At 35.5% G+C, this 20,168-nt stretch overlaps 1 protein-coding gene across 1 annotated transcript in view; it reads right to left on the bottom strand.

The window, feature by feature from the left end:
* Positions 1-9,408: 9,408 nt before the first annotated feature.
* The window catches only part of LOC141913890 (colorectal mutant cancer protein-like), a 42,612-nt gene continuing 31,852 nt past the window's right edge, over positions 9,409-20,168 (bottom strand). Inside the window, exons 17-18 of the mRNA XM_074805066.1 lie at positions 10,881-10,983; positions 9,409-9,640 (exon numbers count right to left, since the gene is read on the bottom strand). Coding sequence (XP_074661167.1) covers positions 9,557-9,640; positions 10,881-10,983 — 187 coding nt within the window. The 3' untranslated portion in view covers positions 9,409-9,556. The remainder of the gene's footprint in view (positions 9,641-10,880; positions 10,984-20,168) is intronic.

Here is a 20,168-nt window from a genome sequence, read left to right as displayed (position 1 = left end):
GCGATTTTTGACGGACATTTTGTCACACGTTTTGTTACAATATAATCGCTTTAAGAAAAGTCGAAGAGATACATTTTTATACAAGTCGATTCGCGTTCGCGTTACAAAGTAACCGTTTCTGATGACAGTAGACACTTTCTCGAAGTGGAGATCGGTTAGATTTTCACAAATTTTCAATTTGAATCGACGGTAAATATCGATATATCATTTGAAGCGTGAAACACGCGTTTTTGGCGGTCACCTTGAACATTGATGCGAGTTGGGGATTGTTTCGATCATCATATTCTCTATTTACCGATTATCTAGCGGTTTTGAATTCTAAATTGCTAAATCCCGATTTCGATAAAGAGTAGTTCGTTGAATTATACAACGAGAATTTTCTTAAATTCACGGGTCGATATAGAATTTTGTCAATTTCGTCAACTCCTTCAGCGGGAGGGGACTCGGAATGTCTGGCGACGGCGAGTCTGGGTTATCTTTTAGTCTTTAAAAATGTTGTCTCTTTAATTTTCAGATCGCTGAAAATCCTGAAATTGGTTGAAGGACTCGTCGAGTACAGATAGGAACGCTGAGATGGCTTGAAAAAAGACTAGGGCCTATTACAAAACTGCAGCAAACCTGAAGGCTCCTCACTCACTGCAAAATGAATGATACAAAATATTTGTTGATAAATGCATGTATGATTTCACCGAAGGCAAGTCGAAATACAATCATTTTTACAAATCGACATAACTTTTTATATATTCCCCTAGAACAAATTTATTTTGAAATTCCTAAATGTTTGGTTCTGAAGTTAAAAATCACGCCTAATACAAAGGTAGGCCTATAGATTCCAAATTACTTTACTCTACAAAAGTCAACTACCAAAAGGCCTAAACAGTGATCATTGTACTCCCCAAATCAAGTAACCCTGATACACAGATAGATATGGGCCTACACATCATATTACTTCCTAAGTGCTTGAAATACAGTTCCAAAAAGCCAAAAATGATGATTTATTTTATTCTCAGTAAATCAAGAGATACAAAGACATATCCTATCAACCACCAAAAGGCCTAAGTAATGATTATATGGTACTCCTAGTAGGTTGAAAGATACCCGGTACCCCTGATACAAGATAAACGTATCAAGTACCAAAATGGCCTACATAATTGTACTGCAAATTCAAAAGAAGGGTCTAGAGGCCCCTGATACACACATACTCCATGCATGTCATATGAAAACAGCTGAGTGACCCTTATTTTGGTCTCTGATTTGAAAAATGAAATGATATATCAAATCTCTATAATATGAATTTATCGCGCCATTTTTGATGGACCTGTCGACATGAAAGACCTTCAACTCTTCAAAATGAAATAAAAATTTGTATTGGAAAAAAATCTGTGTTCATTCTCTGAGTCTTGACATGTTGCCGGGCAATTAGAAAAAAAAACATTGCCCAAATATCAATGAAGCCACATTTTTCATTCGGTTATTAGAATTAGTAAATAAATGTGATTTTATTTTTTGTGTGGCTGATGAAAAAAACTGTGGCTAAGGTTTTTGTTGCAATAAATATCATTGATAACACTTTGAGCTTAACATGGAAACATCCTTTCTTATTGTGTTAATGCCAGAAAGTGTTCTGTTTAGTCCAATATTCAAGAATATTCAAGAAAAAGACAGCTTCATCAAGTCTTAAAGACATAATTCAAAATAGATAGATATTTTGATATTATGCTTATGTCCCCAGTTAACAGCTGCATTAAACTGGTTTGAAATACGTAACTTCATAGGTCATAGGAGTAGCCTAGGACAGGCCTGGTATGGAGAGTACCCCAAGAATAGAGATGGACTGCAAGACAATAAAAAACTACATGTATTGTGTTAATCTATCTATCCATTTCATGGCCCAGCTAGTAACGAGAAAATCTTAAATACTGAATGAATACGAACAAATATCTGATATCATTATCAGAGAGAGAGAGAATTCAGGCGCTCGAGATGGATTCGAACCCGATCACGAATCACAGGTGTTACTGTACATAAATGATCGCTTATCAGTATAGGGAAAGTGGGGTTTTGAAACTTTTTGAAACGTCGATTAGGTTCATGTCAAATCGATCGAGCGGCTGAAAAATTGCCAGAAACAAACAAGAAAACTGAAATTCATAGTTTGAGATTCTTCTATAAAAACGTATCGGACAATAGGTTAATATCAACCATAGATTAGACCTAGATTGAAAGGCTGTGTCGCACCACGACGGTGCACTCAGTCACCGCCGACTGCGTCCATTGTTCAACGAGGGATGACGAATATGCGATAACTTTCAAAACTTGTGAAATTTAATTTCCGCCACCGAAACAAGCGAAAAGTAACGATCTAAGATGTTTGTAGGGAATTCTGAATAAAATTTCGTTTTTAGAATTGTAAAAATCGTTGTTGTTTAAGATGAATTCGACTCGTCACACCTGACCTAACCCTCCTCAAAGAAAATTGTCTCGTCCCGTCGAGCAGGGTCCACCTCAAAATCGGCTCAAAGTTTGACGCGTTATCATTAGAAAACAATCAAAAATTGAAATTTTTATGCCCAAAATTCTCAAAAATGATTATAAACGCTATCAAGGGGTCGATTTCGGAAAATAAATCCCCGAGAATGAATTTTCGGATGGGGGATGAGCGCGCGCTTCGGGGACAGCCCCAACAGCTGAGGCGACATCAGCTGAGGTGGAAGCCATGATGGCGAGAGTCGCTTTTGAAAAAACGTGCTTTTGATACGCGAAAAAATCTCAGAAATATCAGGAATGAAAAAGTGTCAACTGGATTTAAACGCATCAGTAAACCGAGGAGATAATTCTGCATTGCAGGTAATTAGCCTCGTTTTCGATGTTTTAATTTATGCGCAGATGAGAAGCGATTTTTGATGGACATTTTTTCACACGTTTTGTTACAATGTAACAGCTTCGAAAAAAGTCGAAGAGATACATTTTTATACAAGTCTATTCGCGTTCGCGTTACAAAGTAACCGTTTCTGATGACAGTAGTCACTTTCTCGAACGGGAGATCGGTAAGATTTTCACATATTTTCGATTCGAATCGACGGCAAATATCGAAATATCATTTGAAGCGTGAAACACGCGTTTTTTTAGCGGTCACCTTGGACTTGTTCACTGATGCGAGTTTGCGATCACATTTCTCCTTTTACTAATTATCTATCGGTTTTGAATTCTAAATTACTGTATCCTGATGTTGCTTAACAGTAGTTTGTCGGGTTCTATATACGTCGAGAACTTTTTCGTCAATTTATCAAAAAGAAACTTTGTCAACTTTTCAGCGGGAGGGAACTCGGAATGTCTGGCGCCGGCGAGTCGCGAGTTTCTTGTAGGTCACACACTATTGCGAAATTCAAAGCTCTTAGACATTCAAGTCAGAGATTTTCATATTTTTGACAAAAAATGTGTTACCTTTTCATCATGGTTTAGGGCAGCTTACTTGGAAAGTAAAGAGGGTCTAGGGCTTATCTCAAGACTCATCATTTTTGGGCAGTTTGGCCCAATTCAAACTATCTTAGGCACTCAAGAGCCCAGTTTTAGATTGATATATTTTCAAGTCTACCCATTTCTCGGTAGGCCTAACTATATATCTCACTTTCAGTGTTAAAAATATTGTTTCATTTATTTTTCAGATGGCTGAAAATCCTGATGCTGCAGTAAGACTTCATAATCTCGCGATAAAAGTCAATGACTCCTTGCGCAAAAACTGATGACTGAAAAAAGACTTTATCTCGAAACTGCAGCACTTAAAGGACTCCCTAAAACGTTCAGACTGACTCCGATAGAAAAAGACTCCTATGAAACTGCATTGAACCTCAAGGACTCCACCTGACTCTAGAACAATTGACTCCCGCAATACATATCGCTTTGTCACGATTCTCGTACATCGTCAAAGACTCATGCGGAAATGAAAGACTCCTCGTTTATGAACTATAGCAGGAATTTGTTGAACTTTTGCGTGTAATTTCTCGGTGAAACTCTAAAAGACTTCTCGCACATGTTGAATTTGTTTTGCGCGTTTATAGACTATTTATACAATTTTGAAATGAGGCAACCAACCAACCAGGCAGGCGTGAGTATGTATTTCTTACTGAGGGTAAGAATAACTTTTAATCATCTTTCATCGGCAAATAATTAATGTATTTTCCTGAAAGAAAATATCAATTTTGTTTAAAAATTTTTAACAATCAATCGCCCCATCCCCGCCCAGGTCCAATGTGGAGGTCACTCGGCTTATTCAGAAATCTTGTATTTTGCACCGAAACACAAAATCACAATAACTCATGCATACTTTACTTTGCACGCTCCATACATTACCCAAATCACTTGATCAAAAATACATGAACAGGTATTTTATGTCTTTATGTATTTTGTTATGATGCACAGGAATGAAGGAAGCCCGATGCATACGCCCCAGCACAGCTTTCAGGTTTTGAATCTGAAGGCGACAGGATCCCTAGTATTGGATGTCTTTCAATACTTCTGGTTTTTCGAATGTCATATTTCAAGATCTCAAGATTTTTTATTTATCAGATCCCTGCAAGGTTTGCTCAATCAACACGTTAATTTTTGAAGCTATCAATAGTAATGACAGTAATAACTTAAATCTATTCTATAACAAATCAATAGCACCTAATTTGAAATTTGTTTAATGCCAACGTACAGCTTGACTCAGGTTCAAGGCCTAACCTGAAACAACATCCACATACATGACTTGAGATTAGTTTTACTGTGACCTATTTCTCAAAACTTAAGACAATTTCTAGTATTTACATATTGGATTTAACTCAGGTTCAAGGCCTAACCTGAAACAACATCTACATACACGACTTCATGACGTTGTGACCTATTCACCAAATCTAAAGACAATATCTAATATCCAAATAAGGAACTTACCTCAGGTTCAAGGCCTAACCTGAGACAATTTACAACACCAACATATCTTAAGTTAGTTATACTGTGACCTATATATACCGTACTTATCAAATCTAAATAAAATACATAATATCCAAATAAAGATTTAACGCAAGGCTTAACCTGATACATTTACAACACATATATATCTTAACTTAAGCTAGCTTTACTGTAAATTATTTACCAGGTTCAAGGAAACAATCGTATATCCAAATACAAAACATAACTCAGGTTCAAGGCCTAACCTGAGATATTCTACTATACAGGGCTTGACTTAGTTTTATGGGCACCTATTCATCAGATCTTTGGACAATTTCTACTATCGAACAACAGTTAAAGAAACAATACATAGGTTACATGTTTTTACATACAAGTTTTATTACAGTTATTTATCACTGGCTTGTATCAAAGCAGTGATGATTTCATATGACAGGCTGCTTTTGATAGGAATTTTTTCTCTGGCTTTTTCAAATAAATCTACAGTAATTGCTGTGTATATTTTGTACGATATCTTATCATGGAAAACAAATGAGTAAAACTATTTTACTCATTCAATTAGTAAGTCGAGGCCTAGCTTACTACAAATTTCTACTTTCGCACAAATCTGTGTCATCCTGATTCTGTACAATTCCTTTTATTCGTGGATTTCTTCTGATTTTTTGTGGATTCCCAATTCCTTTGCAATTGCCTCATTCCTGTGCAATGCATCAACAAACATCATCGCATAAATATTTGCTCCTAAATATAATTTTTCAATCAAATCAATGATCATGAAATCAAGTACCAAAATGCCTAAAACAATGATCATAAGGTAAGTCTAAAGATATTCGTCATACACAAAAATTACTTTTTAACTGCCTAAAATCCAACTACCAAAAGGACTAAACAATTATGGAACCTTCAAGTCAAAACATACCCGCGTATGCAAACATGCTACAGGACTACACCCATGTACACAGCCTAACAAATTCTACATAAAATAAAACGCTTAAATTAGTTTTATCGTTACCTATTTACCAGATCTTAGGAAAATATCTGATATCGAAATACAGAATTTAACTCAGGTTCAAGGCCTAACCTGAGACAACATCTATACACAAGACTTCTACTTAATGACTAAAAACTTAGATTAACGATGACCTGTTCACAAGAAATAAGGAAAATATCTAATATCCAAATACAGAACTTAACTCAGGGTCAACTCCTAACCTGAGACAACATCTGCATACATGACTTAGACTTTGCTTTCCAATGACCTGTTTACAAGAACTAAGGAAAATATTTAATATCCAGATACAGAACTTAACTCAGGTTCAAGGCCTAACCTGAGACAATTTCTACTATTATAATATACTATTATCAGACCTTAGGACAATATCTAGTACACCCAGGGCTTAACCCAAATCTTATATTTTGTATCAAAAAAGTAATTCATGCAAACTTTATGTACATTAACTGCTACACTCATATAACCAATACAGTCAATACATTGCCCAAATAAATATACCCATGACGCACAGAAATAAAGGAGGCCCAATAATCTATGCATGTACCCTAGCATGGCGCTAATGGCCCTTCCTTGTATTGGAAGTCTTGTGCTATATTTTTGTGAATATTTCTGGTTTTTCAAATTTCAAGACCTCAAAATTATTTTATTTGTCTCATCTCTACAAGGTGTGCTTAATCAATGCATTAATTGTTAAAGCTATTAATAGTAATGACCGTAATAACCTAAATTTAGGGTCTATAACAATTCAATTGCACCTGACTTAAACCTTGCATAATGCGAAACTACAGCTTAACTCAGGTTCAAGGCCTAACCTGAAACAAATTATACATACAACACTCAACTTGAAATATCTATTATCCAAATACAGAACCTAGCTCAGGTTCAAGGCCTAACGTGAGCTAATCTATAACACATATACAGATCTTAAATTAGTTTTACTGTGATCAATTTATCAGATTTAAGGGCTTCTAATTCACAAACAGGGATTAACTCGGGTTCAAGGCGTAAACTGAGACAACAACTGCATCAATGACTGAAGTTAATTTAACTACCCGGTACTATCTATTTATCAAATCTCAAAACAATTTCTAGTATTTATATATAGGGCTGAACTCAGGTTGAAGGCCTAACCTGAGGCAATTTACAACATAAACATATTTAACTGTGATCTACTTATCAAATTTGAAGACAATATCTAATTATCCAAATAAAGAACTTAACTCAGGTTCAAGGCCTAACCTGAGACAAATTCTACTATCAACATACATGGCTTGAAATCTATTTATCAGAATTTTCGACAATTTCTAATATCGAACTTAAGTTAAAGAGACAATACCTAGGGTACATATTTTACATACAAGATTAATTTCGGTGATTAATCACTGGCTGGTATCATAGAAGTGATTATTTGGTATCACTGGCTGATTTCGATGGGCATTTTTTCTCAGGTTTTTTTCAAATATATCTTCAGTTATTGTTATGGAACACGAATAAGTAGAAATACTTTACACAATCGCAACATAGTAAGTCGAGGCCTAGCTTACTAATGATCGATATATATATATATATATATATATATATATATATATATATATATATATATATATATATATATATATATATATATATATATATATATATATATATATATATATATATATATATATATATATATATATATATATACATTAGCACAAATCAGTGTCATCCTGATTCAGGACAATTTCTTGTGGATTTTTTTCTGATTCTTTGTGGATTTCCCGACCCCATGTAATTGCCTCATTTCTGTGCAAAGCATTATCAAACATTATCACAAAAAGATTTTCTCCTAAATATCATTTTTCAATTAAGCAAGATTTCAGCTCTTTCCTCCCATCTCGTCATTGATACAAAAAGTATTAACATTTGAAACTTGGACAAATAAAATGATCATGAAATCAAATTCAAAAGGCCTAAACAGTGATCGTAAGGTAAGTCAAATGATCCACTTGATGTACACAGAAATATACACAAAAATTACTTCCAAACTGAAAAGTCAACTATCAAAATGCTTTAACTGATCATATGGTGCATCCAAGTCGAAAGATACCCCTGATACCAAATAACTGCAAAATCAAGTACCAAAATGGCCTAAATAAATATCATATGGTACTACAAAGTCAAAAGAAGGGTCTAGAGGCCCCTGATACACACATACTTCATACATGTCACATTAAGACAGCTGAGTGACCCTTATTTTGGTCTCTGATTATGGAAAATGAAATATCTGATCTTGATGGTTGTTATGAATTAATTGCGCCATTTTTGAAGGACCTACAGATGAAAGATCTTCAACCACGGAAATAAAATAAAATTTGTATTGGAAAAAAATCTGTGTTCATTCTCTGCGTTATCACGTGTTGCCGGGCAACTAGAAAAACCATTGTGCGAATATCAATACAGCCACATTTTTCATTCGGTTATTATTATGAATTAATGAATAAGTGTAATTTTATTTTGTGTGTGGCAAATTGTTTGTAGCGCTAAATATCAAACTTTGTTAAGTCAACTCTTAAACCTAAACTTACCTGAAATCAGTTTTTCCAATCTCTCATTTTAATTGCGTAAGCCTAGAACTGCAAGTGTCCTTAGTCCGAATTGTGTGTCTTACAGACAACTCCCTAGTAGATATCCATGTTGATATTTATATCCTCATATTTTTGCCTGCATCTTGCAATACCTTACAAGTCCTTTTTTAATACCAATAAAGTCAACATCAATTCCTCATAAATTAGGGCTTCAAATAACAATTTGTCCTTTGTTAATAACTGTGGCTTTTGCTGCAACATGTCGCACAAATATTTCCTTCATGGCTGCAATGCCAACATAAGACTCCTTATAACTAGGGCAAAATTTGAAATAAGAATGTAAACTGAATATCCTCTAGTAAACGGGTCAATACATAATTGAAAATGGTATGAATAGCATGTCTTCTGGTCAACCATTTCATCATATATAGAATGGGGTCATCCGTATATGCCTCCTTGAATAACTTCTTGTATGTCAGAAAAAATCCAGCCATTAGAAAAACTAAATTCTGGTTAGCATTTTCAGGCCAAAAGTTTGATTGAAAAAATCCTGTTAAGTTTGGATAGATATGAAGGTAATAAGGCTTTTGTGCGGGTACCTATGGATGTTAATTGAAAACAGGACTTATTCTAAAATTGATGATACCAAATGTTTTGTGCAGGATAGTTTTGTACAGAACAAAATTCATATCATCAGAAAATTCTGTGTTTCAATTTCTCCAGCGAGCGTGAAGTAAGGAAACATTATTTATTACCTTTATATCTCATCCATACTTCTATTTTTTCCAAACTTTCAAATGACAAATGAAAACCTACCGCAAACAAAATTTAAGACACGCACGCACTATTTTAGCGAACAAGATAATTCTTATTTTATCAATCAGAATCGTTATAATTAATAATGATAATATTAATCATTGATTAGGAAGTATATATGTATATATATATATATTAAGTGTATATATCACTGTGTAGGAGAATAAGTTATGGAGAGACAGTTCCGACGCGATAAGGCAGATTTATACACGTGTTGCTATAGCGATGTTTCATTCGCCGTGGTCATTGGTCGTTTCGTTTTGTCTTCGAGTAACGCGATTCGCTGTTTCAGCTCCTTGATCTGAAATTAGATTGATATATCGATATTTTGAAAATTTGATATTTTAGCGTTTGTTCTCGATAGTGTACGACATTTATCAGTGAAAATCTTATCGTCTATGTAAGAAACAATTTGATAGAAACCTTAGATAAAGAATCCCGCAATTCCTGAAGATGCGCTCAGGACTTTTACACTAACAAGTGAATTTCCTAATTACTAATACTCTTATTCAAATATAACGAAAGGTCCTATTCTGATTTGCATACTGGAAAATATATCCCTAAGAATAGTGTTGTACAAGATGGAGACGACCCAAGCATTTTCAGAGCAAGATATGTTTGGATAGATATGAAGGTAATGAGGCTTTTGTGCGGGTACCTATGGATGTGAATTGAAAACAGGACTAACACTAAAATTGATGATACCCAACGTTTTGTGCAGGACAGTTTTGTACAGGACAAAATATATATCATCAGAAAATTCTGTGTTTCAATCTGTCGAGCGAGTATGAAGTAGGCTAATGAAATTGCCTTTATATCTCTTCCTTATATCAACAATAAATAAGCACTCTAGGAAAGGTTGGTTCATCACCGTCCTGTACAACACTATTTTTATCGTTGATGATATTTTCTTCTGTTGTGTAGGAGAACAGATTCTATTTGCTACCGGTGGATGTTTTTTGCAAAGCACATATTATTCCCACTCCCTACATTTGGATATAACTATTCAAGCATATCGCGATGTTAAATTCATATCTAATCATTAAAACTTAGAGCAAAATGAACCATACTAAATTAAGGGGACACGCTTGTCCTAGATTCGGGACCTTATAATAAACATTAGATCTTCATGGTCTCATAGCAAACACTGCTGCCATCTATCATACAAACAATGCGATGCATTTACACAGTTGAATAGATTTCATGCAACAGCTTCTAGCGCCATCTATCTCATAACTAGGGGAACACATTCAAACTGCTGAAATCTTATGATGTAAATGAAAACATCTAGCAAAATTTGTTCGTATGGAAATTTACTAACAAAATTATCAAAAATAAAGTTCCAAATCTAAATTAAAAAAGGATTTCTCGATAAATCACTAAGGTGATAATTGCGTTGAAATTGAAAAAATCAAGGGGCAAAAAAAGGGAAGTCATCTACGAATAAATGAAACATGCACAACTGGTGAACATGCATGATTTTTCAAACAATGAACACTGTTGATCAATCAGCATTTTGAAATGAATATTAATTTATCTACCTGAGTTTCGTAGCGCTCAGTTTGCGAATCGATTTGCGTCTCCAGTCGACGCACGCGACTTTGGTATTTTTTCTTCGCTTTTTCAAAAGCAGAAATCAGTGCACTGAAAAATAGGAAAGAAACAATGAGATTTAAACCATCTGTGACTGGTCCATTAAAAAACCAGCTCACCCGCAGCGACTCTATTGTAACTACAAGCAATCATTGAGATAATTGCTTGTAGATTGTTAAGACCAGCAAACTCTGCATCATTTTAAACTAGAAAGTACAAGTCATGAATGTCTCTATGAATGTATTATATAGCCAGAAAAAACATTTGTTTTAAACACAGAGTGTTTAAAGACAAAATCCAAGCTGCACTGGGAATCTAACCCCACAGCTAGACGCTATTACACAGACAACTTCCGAGCTGCACCGGGAATCAAAACAACCGAGACAAACATAACATGAAGTACACATTAAAATAACTCATCTAAAATAGTTATATACAAGAATTGAAAAACAAGCTCACTCAGCATCATCGACAAGTCTTACCTACAGACTGTAAAGGGTTGCAGTACCCTGGTATATATATAACCTACAGCTTGGATCTTTATGAATAGCCAGAAAACACATTTGAAATGTATGAAGGCAACACAAAAGATATATCAGGGTCTAACCTGACAGTGTGGAGCATTATCAAAGGTTGATAATCTATGTATGAATGTATTTCAGCCAGAAAACATTCTAAAGCGTTGAGAGGCAATGCGAAAGATATATCAGGGTCTAACCTGACAGCCTTGAACATTATACAAGAAGATAATTTCTCTATGAATGTATTATAGCCAGTAAACACATTTGAAGTGTTCAAAGACAAAATCCAAGCTGTTCTGGGAATCTAACCCCACAGCTGGAAACCATTACACAGACAACATCCGAGCTGTACCGGGAATCAAAGCAACCAAGACAAACATAACATGAAGTACCCATTAAAATAACTCATCTAAAATAATTATATACAAGAATTGAAAAACAATCTCACTCAGCATCATTGACAAGTCTTACCTACAGACTGTAAAGGGTTTCAGTACCCTGGTATCTATATAACCTGCAGCTTTGAACTTTATGAATGTATTCATAGCCAGGAAACACATTTGAAATGTTAAAAGGCAATGCGAAGGATGTATCAGGGTCTAACCTGACAGCCTTGAACATTATACAAGAAGATAATATCTCTATGAATGTATTATATAGCCAGAAAACGCATTTGAAGTGTTTAAAGACAAAATCCAAGCTGTTCTGGGAATCTAACCCCACAGCTGGAAACTATTACACAGACAACATCCGAGCTGCACCGGGAATCAAAGTAATCGAGACAAACATAACACAAAGTACTCATTAAAATAACTCATCTAAAATAATTATATACAAGAATTGAAAAACAAGCTCACTCAGCATCATTGACAAGTCTTACCTACAGACTGTAAAGGGTTGCAGTACCCTGGTATCTATATAACCTACAGCTTGGATCTTTATGAATGCATTATAGCCAGGAAACACATTTGAAATGTTAAAAGGCAACGCAAAAGATATATCAGGGTCTAACCTGACAGTGTGGAGCATTATCAAAAGTTGATAATCTATGTATGAATGTATTTCAGCCAGAAAACATTCTAAAGCGTTGAAAGGCAATGTGAAAGATATATCAGGGTCTAACCTGACAGCCTTGACATTTTACAAGTATAGATAATATCTCTATGAATGCATTATAACCAGAAAACACATTTGAAGTGTTCAAAGACAAAATCCAAGCTGTTCTGGGAATCTAACCCTACAGCGTGAAACTATTACACAGACAACATCCGAGCTGCACCGGGAATCAAAGCAACCGAGACAAACATAACATGAAGTACTCATTAAAATAACTCATCTAAAATAATTATATACAAGAATTGAAAAACAAGCTCACTCAGCATCATTGACAAGTCTTACCTACAGTCTGCAAAGGGTTGCAGTACCCTGGTATCTATATAACCTACAGCTTGGATCTTTATGAATGCATTATAGCCAGGAAACACATTTGAAATGTATGAAGGCAACGCAAAAGATATATCAGGGTCTAACCTGACAGTGTGGAGCATTATCAAAAGTTGATAATCTATGTATGAATGTATTTCAGCCAGAAAACATTCAAAAGCGTTGAAAGGCAACGCGAAAGATATATCAGGGTCTAACCTGACAGCCTTGAACATTATACAAGAAGATAATTTCTCTATGAATGTATTATAGCCAGTAAACACATTTGAAGTGTTCAAAGACAAAATCCAAGCTGTTCTGGGAATCTAACCCCAAAGCTGGAAACTATTACACAGACAACTTCCGAGCTGCACCGGGAATCAAAGCACCCGAGACAAACATAACATGAAGAACTCATTAAAATAACTCATCTAAAATAATTATATACAAGAATTGAAAAACAAGCTCACTCAGCATCATCGACAAGTCTTACCTACAGACTGTAAAGGGTTGCAGTACCCTGGTATCTATATAACCTGCAGCTTGGATCTTTATGAATGTATTCATAGCCAGGAAACACATTTGAAATGTTAAAAGGCAATGTGAAAGATATATCAGGGTCTAACCTGACAGTGTGGAGCATTATCAAAAGTTGATAATCTATGTATGAATGTATTTCAGACAGAAAACATTCTTAAGCGTTGAGAGGCAATGCGAAAGATGTATCAGGGTCTAACCTGACAGCCTTGAACATTTTACAAGCAGATAATATCTCTATGAATGTATTATATAACCAGAAAACACATTTGAAGTGTTCAAAGACAAAATCCAAGCTGTTCTGGGAATCTAACCCCACAGCTGGAAACTATTACACAGACAACTTCCGAGCTGCACCGGGAATCAAAGCACCCGAGACAAACATAACATGAAGTACTCATTAAAATAACTCATCTAAAATAATTATATACAAGAATTGAAAAACAAGCTCACTCAGCATCATTGACAAGTCTTGCCAACGGACTGTGAAGGGTTGCAGTACCCTGGTATCTATATAACCTGCAGCTTGGATCTTTATGAATGTATTCATAGCCAGAAAACACATTTGAAATGTTAAAAGGCAATGTGAAAGATGTATCAGGGTCTAACCTGACAGTGTGGAGCATTATCAAAAGTTGATAATCTATGTATGAATGTATTTCAGACAGAAAACATTCTTAAGCGTTGAGAGGCAATGCGAAAGATGTATCAGGGTCTAACCTGACAGCCTAGAACATTTTACAAGCAGATAATATCTCTATGAATGTATTATATAACCAGAAAACACATTTGAAGTGTTCAAAGACAAAATCCAAGCTGTTCTGGGAATCTAACCCCACAGCTGGAAACTATTACACAGACAACATCCGAGCTGCACCGGGAATCAAAGTAATCGAGACAAACATAACATGAAGTACTCATTAAATTAACTCATCTAAAATAATTATATACAAGAATTGAAAAACAAGCTCACTCAGCATCATTGACAAGTCATACCTACAGTCTGTAAAGGGTTGCAGTACCCTGGTATCTATATAACCTGCAGCTTGTATCTTTATGAATAGCCAGAGAACACATTTGAAATGTTAAAAGGCAATGTGAAAGATATATCAGGGTCTAACCTGACAGTGTGGAGCATTATCAAAAGTTGATAATCTATGTATGAATGTATTTCAGCCAGAAAACATCCTAAAGCGTTGAAAGGCAATGCGAAAGATATATCAGGGTCTAACCTGACAGCCTGGAACATTATACAAGAAGATAATATCTCTATGAATGCATTATATAACCAGGAAACACATTTGAAGTGTTCAAAGACAAAATCCAAGCATTTCTGCGAATCTAACCCGACAGCTGGAACCTATTACACAGACAACATCCGAGCTGCACCGGGAATCAAAGTAACTGAGACAAACATAACATGAAGTACTCATTAAAATAACTCATCTAAAATAATTATATACAAGAATTGAAAAACAAGCTCACTCAGCATCATTGACAAGTCTTACCTACAGTCTGTAAAGGGTTGCAGTACCCTGGTATCTATATAACCTACAGCTTGGATCTTTATGAATGTTTTCATAGCCAGAAAACACATTTGAAATGTATGAAGGCAACGCAAAAGATATATCAGGGTCTAACCTGAAAGTGTGGAGCATTATCAAAAGTTGATAATCTTTGTATGAATGTATTTCAGACAGAAAACATTCTAAAGTGTTGAAAGGCAATGCGAAAGATATATCAGGGTCTAACCTGACAGCCTTGAACATTTTACAAGAAGATAATATCTCTATGAATGTATTATAGCCAGAAAACACATTTGAAGTGTTTAAAGACAAAATCCAAGCTGTTCTGGGAATCTAACCCCACAGCTGGAAACTATTACACAGACAACATCCGAGCTGCACCGGGAATCAAAGCAACCGAGACAAACATAACACAAGGGACTCATTAAAATAACTCATCTAAAATAATTATATACAAGAACTGAAAAACAAACTCACTCAGCATCATTGACAAGTCTTACCTACAGTCTGTAAAGGGTTGCAGTACCCTGGTATCTATATAACCTGCAGCTTGTATCTTTATGAATGTATTCATAGCCAAGAAACACATTTGAAATGTTAAAAGGCAATGTGAAAGATGTATCAGGGTCTAACTTGACAGCGTGGAGCATTATCAAAAGTTGATAATCTATGTATGAATGTATTTCAGACAGAAAACATTCTAAAGCGTTGAAAGGCAATGCGAAAGATATAACAGGGTCTAACCTGACAGCTGGAACATTTTACAAGAAGATAATATCTCTATGAATGTATTACAGCCAGAAAACACATTTGAAGTGTTCAAAGACAAAATCCAAGCTGTTCTGGGAATCTAACCCTACAGCTGGAAACTATTACACAGACAACATCCGAGCTGCACCGGGAATCAAAGCAACCGAGACAAACATAACATGAAGTACTCATTAAAATAACTCATCTAAAATAATTATATACAAGAATTGAAAAACAAGCTCACTCAGCATCATTGACAAGTCTTACCTACAGTCTGTAAAGGGTTGCAGTACCCTGGTATCTATATAACCTACAGCTTGGATCTTTATGAATGTTTTCATAGCCAGAAAACACATTTGAAATGTATGAAGGCAACGCAAAAGATATATCAGGGTCTAACCTGACAATGTGGAGCATTATCAAAGGTTGATAATCTATGTATGAATGTATTTCAGACAGAAAACATTCTAAAGTGTTGAAAGGCAATGCGAAAGATATATCAGGGTCTAACCTGACAGCCTTGAACATTTTACAAGAAGATAATATCTCTATGAATGTATTATAGCCAGAAAACACATTTGAAGTGTTTAAAGACAAAATCCAAGCTGATCTGGGAATCTAACCCCAAAGCTGGAAACTATTACACAGACAACATCCGAGCTGCACCGGGAATCAAAGCACCCGAGACAAACATAACATGAAGTACTCATTAAAATAACTCATCTAAAATAATTATATACAATAATTGAAAAACAAACTCACTCAGCATCATTGACAAGTCTTACCTACAGACTGTGAAGGGTTGCAGTACCCTGGTATCTATATAACCTGCAGCTTGGATCTTTATGAATAGCCAGAAAACACATTTGAAATGTATGAAGGCAACGCAAAAGATATATCAGGGTCTAACCTGACAGTGTGGAGCATTATCAAAAGTTGATAATCTATGTATGAATGTATTTCAGCCAGAAAACATTCTAAAGCGTTGAAAGGCAATGCGAAAGATGTATCAGGGTCTAACCTGACAGCCTTGAACATTATACAAGAAGATAATTTCTCTATGAATGTATTATAGCCAGTAAACACATTTGAAGTGTTCAAAGACAAAATCCAAGCTGTTCTGGGAATCTAACCCCAAAGCTGGAAACTATTACACAGACAACATCCGAGCTGCACCGGGAATCAAAGTAATCGAGACAAACATAACATGAAGTACTCATTAAAATAACTCATCTAAAATAATTATATACAATAATTGAAAAACAAACTCACTCAGCATCATTGACAAGTCTTACCTACAGACTGTAAAGGGTTGCAGTACCCTGGTATCTATATAACCTGCAGCTTGTATCTTTATGAATGTTTTCATAGCCAAGAAACACATTTGAAATGTTAAAAGGCAATGTGAAAGATGTATCAGGGTCTAACTTGACAGCGTGGAGCATTATCAAAAGTTGATAATCTATGTATGAATGTATTTCAGACAGAAAACATTCTTAAGCGTTGAGAGGCAATGCGAAAGATATAACAGGGTCTAACCTGACAGCCTGGAACATTTTACAAGAAGATAATATCTCTATGAATGTATTACAGCCAGAAAACACATTTGAAGTGTTCAAAGACAAAATCCAAGATGTTCTGGGAATCTAACCCCACAGCTGGAAACTATTACACAGACAACATCCGAGCTGCACCGGGAATCAAAGCACCCGAGACAAACATAACATGAAGTACTCATTAAAATAACTCATCTAAAATAATTATATACAAGAATTGAAAAACAAGCTTACTCAGCATCATTGACAAGTCTTGCCAACGGACTGTGAAGGGTTGCAGTACCCTGGTATCTATATAACCTGCAGCTTGGATCTTTATGAATAGCCAGAAAACACATTTGAAATGTATGAAGGCAATGTGAAAGATGTATCAGGGTCTAACCTGGCAGTGTGGAGCATTATCAAAAGTTGATAATCTATGTATGAATGTATTTCAGACAGAAAACATTCTAAAGTGTTGAAAGGCAATGCGAAAGATATATCAGGGTCTAACCTGACAGCCTTGAACATTTTACAAGAAGATAATATCTCTATGAATGTATTATAGCCAGAAAACACATTTGAAGTGTTTAAAGACAAAATCCAAGCTGTTCTGGGAATCTAACCCCACAGCTGGAAACTATTACACAGACAACATCCGAGCTGCACCGGGAATCAAAGCAACCGAGACAAACATAACATGAAGTACACATTAAAATAACTCATCTAAAATAGTTATATACAAGAATTGAAAAACAAGCTCACTCAGCATCATCGACAAGTCTTACCTACAGACTGTAAAGGGTTGCAGTACCCTGGTATCTATATAACCTGCAGCTTTGAACTTTATGAATGCATTATAGCCAGAAACACATTTGAAATGTTAAAAGGCAATGCGAAAGATATATCAGGGTCTAACCTGACAGCCTTGAACATTTTACAAGTAGAAAATATCGCTATGAATGTATTATATAACCAGAAAACACATTTGAAGTGTATAAAGGCATCCCGAAAGATATATCAGGGTCTAACCTGACAGCATAGAGCATTTTCAAAAGTTGATTATCTATGAATGAATGTATTTTAGCCAGAAAACACATTTGAAGTGTTAAAGCAAAACAAAAGATATATCAGGGTCTAACCTGATAGCCTGGAACATCTCAAAAGTGGATAATCACTTTATGAATGTATTATAGCCAGAAAACACATTTGAAGTGTTGAAAGGCAAAATCCAAGCTGTTCTGGGAATCTAACCCTACAGCTGGAAACTATTTCACAGACAACATCCGAGTTGCACCGGGAATCAAACCCAGCAGCCGGAACCTTCACGGCCATCAACCCGCCTGATGGCTCAGAGCCCGACTGTATGATTTGGAACAGGAAAGTACGGGTCATACGGATGTCAGTTGATGGTTTTCTTGGCCTGAGTTTGGTGACTTCTGGGAGTGGCTCCGCCGATGCGTTCAGATACTAGTCCTAGTTCCCACGGACAATTCGGTAGTTAGGAAAGGGGGACTAGACCTTCCTATAATAGGGCGCCTGGAACGAGTCTTACGAAGGTTTGTGGAGGGTTGTCATCCTCTATATATCATTTGAAGCGTTTATAGGCAACAGCTGCGTCAGGATTCTAACCTTGCAGCCTGGAATATTTTGATAGTAAAGAATTTTATCAAGGAATATTTTTGTAGCCAGCAACGACTATTAGGCGATTATAGACAACATCTTAAGCGATATTGGGGATCAACCCCACAGAATGGAATTATTGAATAATGGAGCATTTCTCTATGAATATTTTTTCTTGTATGATAACCTATTTTGAAACATATATGCATATAGTAGTTCTCACACTACTCTCTGGAATCTACCAAAAGTGGATGATTCTTAATGAATATATCGTATGACTTGAAACGCATATGAAGCGTTTTGAAGATATCGCGTCGCTATTTCGGAACTGAAATTTACAGCTCTTTACATACAGAGGAATTTTGCTCATTAGCGAATTAACAACAGATATATTATGCATCTTAAATTGATAAAGTTACCAAAATGAACATAACGCAAAGGACTCGATTAAAAATAACTACACTAAAAATAAACATTTATAGGAATAACTTATATCACTACACATGGGTTATACAACATGAAAATAATATCTAACCATGTCAGTGGGAAATAATGATAGTCTCATGAATTACAACTCAAGTATAGAAAATAGACTTTAACTTGAACTAAAAATCCTCCACAAAATTGTTTAATCTCATCAAAAGAAAGCGTTTGCGAAATAAAAGAAAGATCTTTAACTTCTGTGACTTGTCAGTTGAAACACCAGCTCACTCTAGACTTCCCTGACTGGCCTATTGCGAAACCAGCAAACTCTGCATCATTTTAAACTAGAAAGTACAAGTCATGCAGATATCAGTGTGTGGCTTTCCTGCCTTTCTCTATGTTTGGCAGGTTCCGGGAGAGGCTCCGCCGTGGTTTCCGTATATAAAGGACGATCGGTAGTCAGGAATGTAAAAAATTCCTTGGAAGGGCGCCTGGGACGAGTCTTACTGAGGGACTGTATAGGGTTGTCGTACTCTGGTATCTGCATAACAGCTACTTGTATGTTTATGAATGTATTCATAGCCAGAAAACATATTTGAAGTGTTAAAAGGCAACGCGAAAGATATATCAGTGTCTAACCTGGCAGCAAAGAGCATTTTCAAACGTTGATAATCTCTTAATGAATGTATTTCAGACAGAAAACATTCTTAAGTGTTAAAAGGCAATGCGAAAGATGTATCAGGGTCTAACCTGACAGCCTGGAACATCTCAAAAGTCGATAATATCTTTATGAATGTATTATAGCCAGAAAACACTTTGAAGTGTTAAAAGGCAAAGCGAAAGATATATCAGGGTCTAACCTGGCAGCATAGAGCATTTTATCAGTCGATAATCTCTTA

The sequence above is a fragment of the Tubulanus polymorphus genome, chromosome 12 (genome assembly GCF_964204645.1).
Source record: "Tubulanus polymorphus chromosome 12, tnTubPoly1.2, whole genome shotgun sequence".
Lineage (NCBI taxonomy): Eukaryota > Metazoa > Nemertea > Palaeonemertea > Tubulaniformes > Tubulanidae > Tubulanus > Tubulanus polymorphus.
The sequence above is the reverse complement of the archived record's forward strand: the minus strand, read 5'-3'. Positions and strand labels throughout refer to the sequence as shown.